At 29.1% G+C, this 15,208-nt stretch overlaps 1 protein-coding gene across 1 annotated transcript; it reads left to right on the top strand.

The window, feature by feature from the left end:
- Positions 1 to 953: 953 nt before the first annotated feature.
- On the top strand, positions 954 to 5,072 carry LOC147814123 (uncharacterized). Its single transcript, XM_087160213.1, has one exon. It carries the CDS (start codon positions 954 to 956, stop codon positions 5,070 to 5,072), a length of 4,119 nt encoding a protein of 1,372 aa, XP_087016339.1.
- The last annotated feature ends 10,136 nt before the right edge of the window (positions 5,073 to 15,208 follow it).

Below are 15,208 nucleotides of genomic sequence, written 5' to 3'. Positions count from 1 at the left end.
GGGTTGTGTACAAAATTACAAGGCTACTGAATTGAGCCTTTTGATAGTCTTAGACTGCTGTAAAGTTTAAAAATATTAAAGAATTTATAAAAGCAGACGATTGTAAAGTCTAAAAATATTAAAGAAATAATGGGTTTGCAAAATCATAATTAAAATAAAGTAAACGCATAAAGAGATAAACTTAAAATAAAAGCAGACGATTAAATTAGAAGTCAATATTTAGAACGACAGAGTTGTTGATTCTTTTTAGATTAGTTTTATTGTGGAATTTGAGTTTCCTTATATCCCGTTACGGGTTTTCTAGTTGTTTATGATGTTTTCACTATCCCGTTACAGGTATTGCATATTTCTTAATGTTTGTGTTTGTTAATAAAAGTTTTTATTTAAAAGAAAAACTGAATAGTTCTTGATATAGCTTATGATACGTTACAGCTATATTTAATTGGTGGCAGCGTCGGGATCGATTTACCATTTGATTTAAAGGAATTGTGTTCCAAATATTATTCCTTATGGCTTTCTTGGGACGAGCAAAAAAGTGTGATTTGGTAGAATTATGCAAGGAATTGGGCGAAACTATTATTGAAAATGTTACAGTATGTGAGTTGATAAATCTTATAAAAAAATCTGAAAATTACGAAGTGAATCTAGTTAAAGAAATATTAGAAGCAATTAAAGAAAATCGTATCGAAAAAGAAGAAAAAGAAGAAAGAAAACGCCAAGAAGAAAAAGAAGAAAGAAAACGCCAAGAAGAAAAAGAAGAAAGAAAACGCCAAGAAGAAAAAGAAGAAAGAAAACGCCAAGAAGAAGAGGAAGAAAAACTACGCCAAGAACGGCAAAAACAAGAAGAACGCCAATTTGAACTCGAGAAATTAAGGCTTAGTGCCCAATTAAGTGGCCCTTCAAATCAAAATATTGGCACTACTCTGCGGAATAAGTTAGATATTCATAAGTTAATGCAGAATTTTGATCCTAAGGAAGATGAAATCAGTCTTTATTTAGTAATTTTTGAGCGTCAAGCAAAACGAGCAGAAATACCAAAAGAAGAGTGGGTTACTCATTTATTATCTTTTCTTTCACCTGACATAACAAAATTAATAGCAAGAGAATCTGAAGAACAAACGTACAACTATGATCATGTTAAGGAAATTTTAATGAAGAGGTTTAAGCTAAGTCCAGAAAAATCTAGGATCAAATTTATTCAGCACCAAAAGAAGTTCGATAATAGTTGGAAAGATTTCGTTTTTGAATTAAGGAACTATTTAAACGAATGGGTTCAAGGATTGGAAGTAAAAGATTTTGAAACCTTGCTGGATCTAATGGTTACTGATCAAACTAAACGAAGAGTTCCCAATGAAGTGCGTGATCATTTTATAGACACTTGGTCAAAAATAACTTCATCTACAAAGCTGGCAGAAATACTTGACGAGTACGAGAATGTACGTGGAAGTCGCAAACGAATTGACTTGCAGGTAAATTCTGAAAATCGGAGATTCAATTGGCGAGAAGAAAATGCCACACGGAAAAATTCACAGGGAGCTACTTCAAAGAATAGCCGAAATGAAGAAAATAAAAGAAAATATGAGTACAAGCAAGCAATTTATGATCAATTTGATAGACGTACGCTTTTAAAATGTTACGAATGTGGATCTACTAATCACTTACGACCTCAGTGCCCGAAGCTTAAGTGCCAAAAGCCACCCGCTCAAGTTAATCGAATCGGAGCAGGACACGAAGAAGACAAATTACTAACTCCGTACACTCTTATGGCGAAAGTAAATGGAATTAGGATGCCAGTTCTTCGAGATTCAGGTGCAACTATTGATATCATATGCAGAAAATATGTGACTCCAGATATGTTTACTGGCGAAACTGTGTGGGTACAACAACCATTAGATGAAGGCCCAACTTGTTTACCATTAGCAAAAGTTTCGTTATCTGGTCAGTTTGGCAACATTGTAACCAAAGCGGCTGTGGTTAGAAGTGAGTTGGATAAAGGTCGATATCTCCTTGGGAATAGAACAGCGGCTAGATTGCCAAATCTGCAAATGACGCCAATGCAAATTTCAGAGTTAAACGCAGTTAGTACCAGATCGCAAGCTCGTTTAAAAGCAGAAAATGAAGAATATGAGCAACAAAATTCGAACGATACCGAAAACTCTTCCGAACAAGATAATAAAAATCAAGAAATTATTTTAGATGAAAAAGATGACGAACCAGTTTTAGAAACGGATGCCGTCAGTTCAGAAATGGAAGAGATATTACCAACTCTAAATGCCAACTCTGATGAACTTTCTTTAATACAGGTAGATCACGATGAATTCGTTAAAGCTCAACAGGAAAGTGCCGAGTTAAAATCAGTTTTTAAAACTGTGGAAGAAGTTATTCAGAATCAAAACAGTAAGCATCGCTATCTGGTTGAAAGAAAACTTCTTTTTAAATGCCAAGAAGGACGATTAGGAGAAGAAAAAAAACTTTTAGTTATACCTGAGAAATTTAGAAGCCGAATTTTAAAGTTATGTCATGAAAGTACTTCCGGACACCTTGGTGTAACCAAATCCAAAGATAGATTGGCGCGATATTATTTTTGGCCAAAATGCTATAAAGAGATGGAAGAATTCGTACGAACCTGCGATAGTTGTCAAAAAGCGGGGAAACCAAATGGTAAAAAAAAGGCTCCTTTAAAATTTGTACCGGTCATACAAGAAATATTCTCAAAACTAAACGTTGATGCAGTTGGTCCTCTTCCCACCACGCCAAGTGGAAAAAGATACTTGATTACGGCCATTTGTATGTCGTCAAAATATCCAGAAGCAATCCCAGTGAATGATATAGGATCTGTGTCGGTGACTGATGCCCTACTTAATATTTTTTGTAGAACTGGTTTCCCACGAGAAGTCCAATGTGATCAAGGAACTTCTTTTATGAGCATGCTAACAACTGAGTTTTTTGATCGATTTGGCATAAAGGTTCGGCATAGTTCCGTTCATCACCCACAGTCGAATCCCGTAGAAAGATTTCATAGAACTATCAAGCGGATTTTACGGGTACTTTGTTTGGAGTCTAGTTCTGACTGGGAGAAGTTTTTACCATTTGCCCTTTTGGCTTTGAGAACTATAACACATGAAAGTACAGGATTTTCGCCAGCAGAGTTAGTACACGGAAAAAATTTGCGTACTCCTGAAACTTTGTTGTATGAACAGTGGACCAAAAGAGAAATAGACGAATCTCCTGCGACGGAATACGTTTTTCACCTAATAAACCGTTTAAAAAGATGCCAAGAAATTGCAGTTAACAAGATGGAAGATGCAGCGTTAAAAAGGAAATCGTATTACGATAAAAATAGTATTAGGAGAGAGTTTAGTGCCGGAGATTTGGTTCTTGTTTTGGCTACATCTAGAGCTAATAAATTGTCTGCTCAATGGATTGGGCCGGGGAAGATAGAAAGCAAAATGTCTGAAACTAATTATTTAGTGAATATTCCAGGAAAAAGAGAGAGTTCACAGATTTATCACGTAAATATGCTTAAACCATATTATAAACGGCCTGCAATAATTAATTTTCTATCATGTGCAGAAAACGATTCTTCATCTTTAGAACAAGATATTGACTTTCTACAAGTGTATATTTCACCAGATGAATTTGATGTATCTGAAATGATTAAAGACAGTCACCTAGATAATCGCCTTAACGGACATGAAATCAACCAATTGAGAAATATTTTAAGAAGATATTCGAAAAGTTTTTCAAATAACCCAGGAAAAACTAACTTAATTGAACATGACATTCAACTTAGTACAAATAAGCCAATTATTTCCAAGCCTTACCGAACTTCACCCAGACAAACAGAAATTTTAAAAACTGAAGTACAGAAAATGCTGGACTTAAAAATTATTGATTTAGGTGAGAGTGATTATACTTCTCCTATGATCCTAGTAGAAGCACCAAATAAAGATCCAAGGCCCTGCATTGATTACCGTCGTCTCAACGAAATAACGGTAACACAATATTTCCCACTTCCGAACATAGAAGACCGAGTTGAAGAGGTAGCCAAGGCAAAATTTATCAGTCTTTTAGATTTCGCCAAGGGATATTGGCAAATTAAGCTTAGTCCAAACGCTCAAAGATTAGCTACTTTTGTTACCAGTTTCGGAACTTATAGGCCATTACGACTTCCATTTGGGTTGAAGAATGCCCCCTATTTTTTTAGCAAATTAATGGCACGACTACTAAAGGGTTTAGAAGAATTTGCAGTGCCATACCTTGATGATATAACAATTTTCTCAGATACCTGGGATCTTCATTTAGAACATCTTAATTGTGTATTGCAGCGTATCAAAGAAGCAGAACTTACAATGAAGCCTTCAAAATGCCGTTTTGCGCAAGATCATGTTCTTTATCTAGGACATATTGTCGGACAAGGCTATAGAAAACCCTCTGATATAAAAACACGAGCAGTTGCCGAATTTCCTGTACCTAAGACCAAAACTGAGATCAGAGCATTTTTGGGACTAGCGGGCTATTACAGTCGATATATACCAATGTTCTCTGTTCTGGTTGCACCATTAACAGACTCTTTAAAAGGCAAAACAAAAAAGGGAGAAATTACCTGGACGATCGAATGCGAAGAAGCCTTTAAGAAACTCAAACAAAAATTAACGAGCCAACCTATACTCTTCTCTCCCAACTATGAAAAGGAATTTATCTTGCAAACAGATGCTTCGGAAATTGGTATGGGTGTAGTATTAACACAACTAGATAATGAAGGCCATGAACACCCCATAATATATCTGAGTAAAAAGTTTAATGAGTCCGACAAAAAATATTGTACTACGGAAAAAGAATGCGCCAGTATAATTTTTGCCATCAAAAAATTACGACACTATTTAGATGGGCAAAAGTTTACTATCCAGACTGATCATCACCCGCTAACCTGGCTTAAAACAAATGCTAGTTCAAATGCCAGACTTATGCGTTGGGCTTTAGCATTACAACCGTTTAATTTTAAAATTGTGCATAGAGCTGGTACTAAGAACAAGAATGCAGATTGTCTCAGAGTATCTTTAAGTTCTTGATTTGAATTAGACAAAAGTTAATTGAGGGGGAGGAATATGTAAATAATGTTTGTTTTTCTTATTGATATTGATACAGATTAGTCATATAACTTTATTCATATGTATGACTTACTTTTTTTTTAAAAATTAACTCGTAAAGAAAACAGTTGCTATTAAAATTTGAATTAAAGCTTTAATTAAGGTGGAAATATAAAATAAAAATGTATTGAAGTTTTTGAAATTGAACCAGTTAAGTTTAATTTAAGAAAGTGTTTAAAAATGATTATATTGAAAATGAAACATAGGTGTTAAGCGAATTTGTTTGTAGAGAAAAGTGCTAGTGTTCTTAAATATGTTATTTTTTATGCACATAAATATTAACAAGATTGAGTAGAATCTAATTATGTGAAGCTTAAAAATTTTAAGTATATTGTTTGGATTTAAAAAACTAGTGATACCAAGAAAAAAAAATAAGCACTTTGAAAAAAAATCTGGTTAGCTTCAGTTTTTAGATATTGTTGTATATATGTAAATAGTTATGTTAATTTGTATTTATTTTGTGTGAAGTTAAATTATAATATTTATTTACATTCTAATTTTATTTCGAATATTTTACTTTGATATCAAAATTGAGTTACAAGTGAATTGTCTATTAATGTTTACTGCAAGAGTCTAAAAATAATTTAGAAATTTTAAGTTTTAAAGTTAATTATTGTACATCACTTCTAATGTAAAAATTGTATCTTGCATTTAATTTGACAATTAGAAAATTTAAATTTAAAAGTGAAATGTTTTGATTATAACATAATGCATTGGTTTCAACCTAAAGTTTTAGAGGACACAAAAAAGTTCATAATAAACTTTTCCCCTGTTTTCTATGGAAAAGTTCTTCCAAGGGGAGAGGAGTTGTAAAGTTTAAAAATATTAAAGAATTTATAAAAGCAGACGATTGTAAAGTCTAAAAATATTAAAGAAATAATGGGTTTGCAAAATCATAATTAAAATAAAGTAAACGCATAAAGAGATAAACTTAAAATAAAAGCAGACGATTAAATTAGAAGTCAATATTTAGAACGACAGAGTTGTTGATTCTTTTTAGATTAGTTTTATTGTGGAATTTGAGTTTCCTTATATCCCGTTACGGGTTTTCTAGTTGTTTATGATGTTTTCACTATCCCGTTACGGGTATTGCATATTTCTTAATGTTTGTGTTTGTTAATAAAAGTTTTTATTTAAAAGAAAAACTGAATAGTTCTTGATATAGCTTATGATACGTTACACTGCTAGTTCAATTACACTGCATACTCGCAATTTTATATTACTTTTTTAGTTGGGGTATAAAAACCAGTTTTTTCATCCCACATTCAAAATCGAAACAGTTAAGAAAATTGAGAGTTTTGAAATTTTTTAGATAACATCATCAGTTTAAAATTGTCCGTTTGGTAATGGATTTTGTAACAAAACAAATTGATCCTTTAAGCAATGACAACATGTGCTCAATTTAATTCATGTGTATCACATTCTACAAAATAGTTTTAAAATCTTTATTTTGTTGACGATGGAAAAAAAAGGATAAAATATTTCTCGCAAAACCTCAAAATTCCTAAATTTAATATTGTTAAAATGTAATTACTAACTGTAATAAATCTATTGAAAATACTGCAAACAGTACAGTATTTTATAACAGTTTGAACAAATTTAGTTTTTTTAATTCTTTTACTGAACAAGTTAAACTGCTGAACTGAAAAATTAATGTGTGGTTATAGATGCGTATGAATAATCACTAATAATTAAATGGTATTTCGTTATTTGCACTATTCAGTTACTTTTAGAAACAGTAATATTTAACAAGAGGAATGAATAAAATGCTTTGATTATATCATATAACATTATCATAATTTATATATAGTTGTCTTTTATTATTATTATCATTATTTATATATAGTTGTTAATTGATGAAATAATAGCAGGACAGTAACTATTGTTCTAAACATAGCTCGAAGTAGACATATTATTTGAGTTCGTTTTTCACACTTCTTATATGGGCGTTGTTATTCTTTTTTTAGGAATAATTTAATAAATCTAAACAAATTTGTCATATAATACTGTTCTTTGCATAAATTCTTTATTACATTTTATTAAAATAGTCCTTTTTCCAAAAAAAAAGACTTTAAAATTCAATATTTGTTTTTGTTTTTTCTAAGTTGCCATATGTTAAATTTATAATAATAGTAGCAAATTTACATGTTAAGAATTAAGTTTTAAAACTCACATTATCGTTTAGAGTTCTGAATTCGAAGACATTGCCTGAAGCGTTACATATGTGATATGCACAGGCACAACAAGAACTTCGTCCCCCATTAACTTTGTTTACTGGTTAAAAACGTTAGAAAAAGTAAGCATATAATTAATTTACTGTTGGATTGCTAAATTTCGGTTGAACATTGAAAGGTGCATTTTTTGCTGCGTCGATTATCGTAAACAATCATTCCGAGGTGTGTACATTTTATTGAATACACATTTTTTGCTGTGTCCATTTATAGTAAATACACATTTCGAGCTGTGTCTATTATCGTAAACACTCATTCCGAGCTGTGTACATTTTATTGAATACACATTTTTTGCTGTGTCCATTTATCGTAAATACGCATTTCGAGCTGTGTCTATTATCGTAAACACTCATTCCGAGCTGTGTACATTTTATTAAGCACATATTTTTTTGCAGTGTATATTTATCGTAAATACGCATTTTGAGCTGACTCTATTATCGTAAACACTCATTCTGAGTTGTCTTCATCCAAAAACAAATTTCTTGACTGGAATATTTTCCTTTCTTCTGGGATCTACCATTTAACTCCATTCTGACATAAGTTAGTATTAAATTATTTTTATAGCTAATTTCCTTTAGTCTTAAATTATTATATCACTATATCTTCAGAGTACTGATTGCTTAGTTTAAAATTGCTGATATTTTAACAGTCAATAATAATTTATGACACCATTTTGAATCTATTTTTACAAAGTATAAAAAATAAATACATACATTTTCGGTGTTTATTATATGGAACTATGTTTAATAAATGGAATTACAAAATATTTCTATTGTAAAAATTTTAGCATTCTAAAAAACAAAATGCGTAAGGCCAATTGAAAGAAAATTGCATTGTATACAATGTGTCAGTAAAAAGTGAAAGTAAATATAACTCCTCTTTTTCAAATAAAATATGTCATTCTTATTTTCTCTATCTTTACAAAATAGGTTTCATTGTATGATTCAATGCTTCATCAACGCAATTTTCATAAACATTTTATGAATTTTAAAATTTAATAAGCATTTTGTAAAAAAAAAAGTTAAGAACATCTTTAACAACGGTTTTAGTTGAATTAAGAAGATGGTTAATTTTTCAAAAGCTTTTATTGCTAACGATTAAACTTAAACTTTAAAAAATTATTTTTTCGAAGTTGTAAAAAACCTTTCTGTGATAATTTACACATTTTAAATGTAAAATTATCTTTAAAAAGACAAAAATTACTCCTTTAAAATGTTTTCTTTTTACTGTCTCTGAAAGACTTTAATGATTAGCAAATATTTAACAGCTCAAACCATTATATTTCAGAAAAATTTTCTACAAGCATAAAAGCATATTTTTTTTACTCTAAATTAATTCATTCTGGGAAATTTCCGTTAGTGTCTCAATTAAAATAATATTAAACTAATTAAAGTACTGCAGAATATTGTAATCTTACACTTCTTTATTTATTTTCTCAAAATCTTCTCGAAGTTTTTAATTATTTTTTTATCATTTGTTCTTTTAATGATAATTAAAGTATTGTATACACATCTTATAGTAACAATAATTTAATTTCATTCCAAATTTCGTATACAATTGCTTGTGAATCGTTGCGTATCTCGAATCTATGTATAAAAATAAATGATGTACGAAAATAAATGCAATCCATATCTTCAAATAGGTGCACATCGATTAACTTTATATAAGTTTACCTAGTGTATATATATATATATATATATGCATTATATAAACTTTTAGCTAAAGGATACCCTACGCAAGCAATATTAGGCGAACGGTCTACTCATCATAGTGATAGAACGGCTCCTATAACAATTTGGCAGTAAACGTTAGAGCAAAAAAAAAAAAAAAGATGCAACTTGTTTTAATTACATGACACTGGTTATTGTGTAATTTTCTCTTTAATTTTTATATTTTTATCATTAAAAGTGCATGTGCACTCAAAAAATCATAAATCGGTTACTGAAATCCCTAAAAACAAAAATAGTGTTTCATTCGCATGATCCATTTACTGTTCAGCTTCAATCAACGGAAAAATTAGGTTTGGTGAATTTTGCTTAATTGACGTTAACTTTGATTTATTAGATTTCTTTATAACGTTTGTTAAATGTTTAAGAAAGAACAGTTGCGATTAAACACCCGGTATGAGAAACTGTTCATCTAGGTGTTTTGGGTTAATTATTCTACTTCATGGGCAAAATAGTAAAATAATAGAAAACAAACGTAAAACAAAAATAGTGTTTCATCTTCATGATTCACCTACAGCTCAGCTTCAATCAATGAAAAATTGGGTTTTATTTAGAACCCATTAAGCGCCAAGTCTCCCATTTTGGGAACCTTTGTTCAAGAATTTTTTTCTCGCTGAGTAATTCACATGCATATTTTTTATATTTTTTTATCGACTGTTGAATGTTTTTAGTTTTATTAGAAATTTTAACAGAAGGTTCGAAATGTAAATTGTTTTTTTAGAAATTGCCCAAATGTAATCAAAATCGCTTTTTTTACTTCAAATGAAAATAATTTTAGAAAAAAAATAATTTTTCAAGTCGAAAAATTTAAAAATATTGAATATACAAAACAATTGTTCTGTCATCATATAGTCGCCATCAAAATTTTAAAAAATTGATTTAGACCGATTTTACAGTTGTTTATTTAAAGAGGTCCCAAAATGGGAGACTTGGCATTCTGTGACTAACACCATCCTCAACACATTTACAAAAAGGCAAATATTTATGGATTCTTTTTCGTCATACTTAGTACCCTCTCTTTTGTTGTTGAAGGTCAAATATTATCAGTGCAGGTGTAGAATTGCTCATTGTGACCCCTCCCATTATCCATTCTGCCACATAGAATGATTCAAACTGTAAGATAAAAAATAGAATTCTCAGTATTTAGATCTAATCGTTCGGTGAGTGTGGTTCTTTTTTTCTAAGGAACTTTTTAAAAGTGATTCGCAGGTTTTTAACTGTGCAGCAAGCATAGATTATATGGAAACATTAGATACTGATAAATTCTCAGGTCATAAATGTAGTTTTACGTGCTTGTAGTATTATGTCTGCGTTACAACAAAGAGTGTTAGCGTTGTAAAATGGAAAGACAATAAAATTGTATTCCTGGCATAAAATTTTGAGGGAATTGAACCAATAGGACGTGTAAAACGTTGGTGCCAAAAGTCCAGGTAGAAAACTAATTTACCTCAACCTGGAATAGTTGCCTCATATAATCAGAACATGGGTGGTGTTGATATTCTTGACCGATATCAGTTCTTACAGACCAAAAATAAATTGTAAAAAGTGGTGGTGGCCCATTTTTAAAAACGTTCTTAACATGGCTGAGGTAGCAGCATGGAGGGTTCATCGTGAGGTTAATGTACAGATGTCAAAATTAACATTTCTTTGCGATGTAGTCATGGGACGGACCGGAGACTTTGCCTTATGGACTTGGACCACATGGGCAAGTAAATACCAACATTCGATTTGATGGAGTTAATCACTTAATTACACAGGCTGGTAAGCAGTCAAAATATAAGTTGTGCAAAAAGAACACTCCTTTGTGTTGTGAAAAATGTAAAGCAATGCTTCACAAAAAGTGTACAATTTTGTTTCATACAAAAATGCAGGCAAATTTGAAGAATAATAATAAAACTGGTAAAAATATTTATGAACTATTTTGCTTCTTCGTTCAAGCATGTTAATTTCAAATTTAACTTTATTAATCCCATTAAAATAGATTTGGCGATTTTTATCAAAATATATGCAAGTAATGAAACTAAACGTTTAACTTGTAGCGTAGTGTGTAAGTGAGCTATGTTAGTCCCATTAAACGCCAAGTCTCCCATTTTGGGACCCTATTATATCTTTTAAAAAATTAAATTTTTTTTAAAAATTTAAAGCTAATATGATTAGAAATGTCTATTACTCCTTAAAACATACCAAAATTCCAATTTTTTATCAACGGTTCATATGGCGGTGTTTAATGGGTTAATTGACGTTAACTTTGATTAATTCGATTTTTTATAACGTTTGTTAAATGTTTAATAAAGAACAGTTATGACGAAGCACCTGGTATCAGAAACTCTTCATTCAGGTATTTTGGGTTAATTATTCTGCTTCATCGACTCCCGGTGGCTAAGCGGCAGCGCTTCGCGCTGCCGTGCACTCAGGTCCTGGGTTCAATCCTCTTGCCGGCAAGGTTGACTCAGCCTTTCATCCCTTCAGTGGGTCAAACAATGAGTACCAAGCATGCGTGGGAACTGGGGGTTTCGGGTTCGTCTGACCACCTAACCGGAACATCTGCCCAAGGTTAAGAAAACTGAGTAGGCACAGTAGGACTTGGCCTTCTTTGGGCTGTCGCGCCACTGAGTTTAGTTTTATTCTGTTTCATCGAGGCAAATGTGCTTACACTTCGAATCAGATGAGGAAATTCCCCATATTTTGAATGTCCCTTTTCAGAAAACAACAAAAAAGCAGGTAAAAAAATGGAATTTAAATTTTTTTACTTTCTTTTACTTTTTTTTTCTTTTCTTTAAGTAATATTTTGTAAGGGGGATAATTAAAGTGATTTTTTCGAAAACTCCAAAATCAGTTTAGGCCTTAAAGATAGATAAAAGAAAATTCAGAAAAAATATACCCTTCATAAAAAATTACAAAAAAAGACTTTTAGAGAAAAAATTCAGAAAAAGTATACCCTTCATAAAAAATTACATAAAAATAAACTCCATCTTCCCAAATATAAATGAATTTCCGTTTCATTCAACATAAAAATACTCTTCTTTTTGTTATTTTGTATAAGTATACATTGAAATTTTATCAAACTTGATTGAAAAGGTATTTTAAATAACCTCAATCTAAATACTTCTTGTCTAAACTGCCACTAGTTATAAATATTATCTACTCCTTATTGTTATTTTATGAAGTTTATTTTATTGAGATTATTATAAACTTAGCTGGAAAAAGTTTCTCCGACCATATATTTTCCTTAAATATACAAATTTATAATTTTTAGCTATTTTATACCAATTTCCTACCAATATATTATCCTATAACTATATGTTTATGTATGCATTACTAACTTAAGGAAATAATAAACTTTAGGTTTAGAAAAAAAAAATTATAAGAGATACATCAGATAACTTTTAAGGTACGTAAAATATATGAATAAATAAGAGTTTTGATTCAAAAATTTTCGAAAGTCATATTTATTGTACCGCTTAAATTCAGAACTTAATCTTGTCATAAAAGTGCTTTAAGTCTTATTTCTGTAGCGCCATCTATCAATGTAAAATTAAACTATTTTAAATTCTACTTAAATTAGTAAAAATGTTTTAAATTCTAGTAGCTTTTGAATATTGTAGATTCGTTCAAATCAGGAGACGATATAACTAAAATAATAAACGTTACTTGCAATAACAATATATCATAATTTTTTTTAGTTAAAAATGGTAAAAGCTCTTATTAATTACTACTTGCAATATAAGTAATATTCTGTAAAGCACTTTTTAAGAATTAAGTTTTTGACATCCTTTCAATTCAATTTATGCGTTTGAAACCCCAGCTTATAATTTGAGCAATAATAATTAATGCAAAAAAGAATATGATATTTAAAAAAATAATTTCCATTCAAATTTCATAATCAATAAAAAAATACAAAAATAAATATAAAAATAAATATATAGATTAATTTGTATAAAATTAAACACATAATTCTCATCTTAAAATATATTCATATGGTTGTATAAAATCAAGATGCAAATCCAAATTATGAAACTGTATAATATATTTGCTAATTATTAATGTTCTACTAAGAGTCAGAATAATTTAAGGTTGGATATAATATTAAAAAAAATATTCAAAAATTTTCATTCCTTCTTATTTACCACGAGAATTATTTATCTTATTAAAACGTTATATTTCTGCAAACGTAAAATAATTATAGTTTCCAAAACTTATTCTTATTGTTAAAATATGCCTAAACTTTTAAATGATGTGTTTTTTTGAGGTATTAAAAATTAATTATCCGAAATAATTTATTAGTTTTAATACTTAAAATTTGAAATATTCCCTAAGAAAATTTCATATTAACTTTTGATTGAAATATATATATATATATATATATATATATATATATATATATATATATATATATATATATATATATATATATATATATATATATATATATATATATATATATATATATATATATATATATATATATATAAAGGAAGATAAAACAAAGGAAAATTATAGACCTATGCAAAAGGGGGGTGGCGAATAATAATTTATGAAAAAAATAACAAACAACTGATTAAAGAAAGAAAACAGGATTAAATTTTTAAAAAAACCGGAAAATAAAAGATATAATCTTTTCATCAGCCCACAAGATTACATCCGCAAAAAGAGTGCTTTCTTATATTGTATCAATATAGCCAAAGCAAAATATATTAACACAATAGCGCAAGGAGCACTCAAAAAAAATTTTTTTTTTAAATTACAACAAATAAAATGGAACACAATAAGTAAAAATAACACGTAAAAACAGAAAATATCTTATTAACTAACAAATCAATGCACAGTATAACAAATAACTTCAGCAATGCAGTAAGAACGGCACTTTAAATATCTCTAGTTACACTCAATTTGCGCTTTTGTATTATTATTCTGTAATCTGGCAATCTAGATGCGAAAATATTTTGTAATCATTCTTAAAAAATTTCCCGTTCATGTAAGTACATCTTATTTCTCTTTTGTTTTGTTTTAAACTGTTTTTTCTTTTTCTTTTATTTTCTGATTTTACGTGTTATTTTTACTTATTGTTCTATTTTATTTGTTGTAATTTTTGTAAAAAATGTTTTTTGAGTGCTCCTTTTCACTATTGTATTAATATATTTTGTTTTGGCTATATTGATACAATATCAGAAAGCACTCTTTTTCGCGGATATAATCGTGTGGGCTGATGAAAAGATTATATCTTTTATTTTCCGGTTTTTTTTAAAATTTCCTCCTTTTTTTATCAGTTGTTTCTTATTTTTTTCATTAATTATTATTTACCCCCCACCTTTTGCATATGTCTATAATTTTCCTTTGTTTTATTTTTTTTTGAACTTATCTAATGAGTTCTGTTTACTTGCAGCTTATGCGCAATAAAAGAAACTTACTGTTTTTCTTAATTTTCTTCGTGTTTTCTTGTATTTATTTATTTAGTTGTGTATATATATATATATATATATATATATATATATATATATATATATATATATATATATATATATATATATATATATATATATATATATATATATATATATATATATATATATATATATATATATATATATATATATATATATATATATATATATATACATAACAAAATAAATAAATACAAAAAAAACACGAAGGAAATTAAGAAAAACAATAAGTTTTATTTACTGCGCATAAGCTGCAATTAAATAGAACTCATAAAATAAGTTCAAAATGTAGAGGAAACATGGAAAAATTACAGAACAATGGAAAAAAAGAGGGGGAAGAAAAATAATCATTAAAATAAAAATAATAAGAAACTAGGAAAAAAATCCGAAAAAAAGGAAAAAATTTTAATAAAAATCTGGAAAAAAATATATATAATCATCAGCTCACTCGATTATATCCACAGAAAGTAGTGCTTTCTAATACTGTACCAAAATAGCCAAAGCAATATATATTTATACAATAGTGTAAGAAGCACTCAAAAAAAACTTTTGCAAAAAATTTACAACAAATGGAATAGAACACAAAAAGCAAAAATAACACGTAAAAACAGAAAATAAAATATAAAGAAAAACAGAATATATTACGAAACGAAATCTAT

The sequence above is a fragment of the Parasteatoda tepidariorum genome, chromosome 3, assembly GCF_982258835.1.
Source record: "Parasteatoda tepidariorum strain Cologne lab strain chromosome 3, Ptep-v5.0, whole genome shotgun sequence".
Classification (NCBI taxonomy): domain Eukaryota; kingdom Metazoa; phylum Arthropoda; class Arachnida; order Araneae; family Theridiidae; genus Parasteatoda; species Parasteatoda tepidariorum.
The sequence above is the reverse complement of the archived record's forward strand: the minus strand, read 5'-3'. Positions and strand labels throughout refer to the sequence as shown.

Coding starts and splice junctions, on each gene's coding strand:
- LOC147814123 (XM_087160213.1), top strand. CDS start 954: ATGCAGAATTTTGATCCTAAGGAAGATGAAATCAGTCTTTATTTAGTA.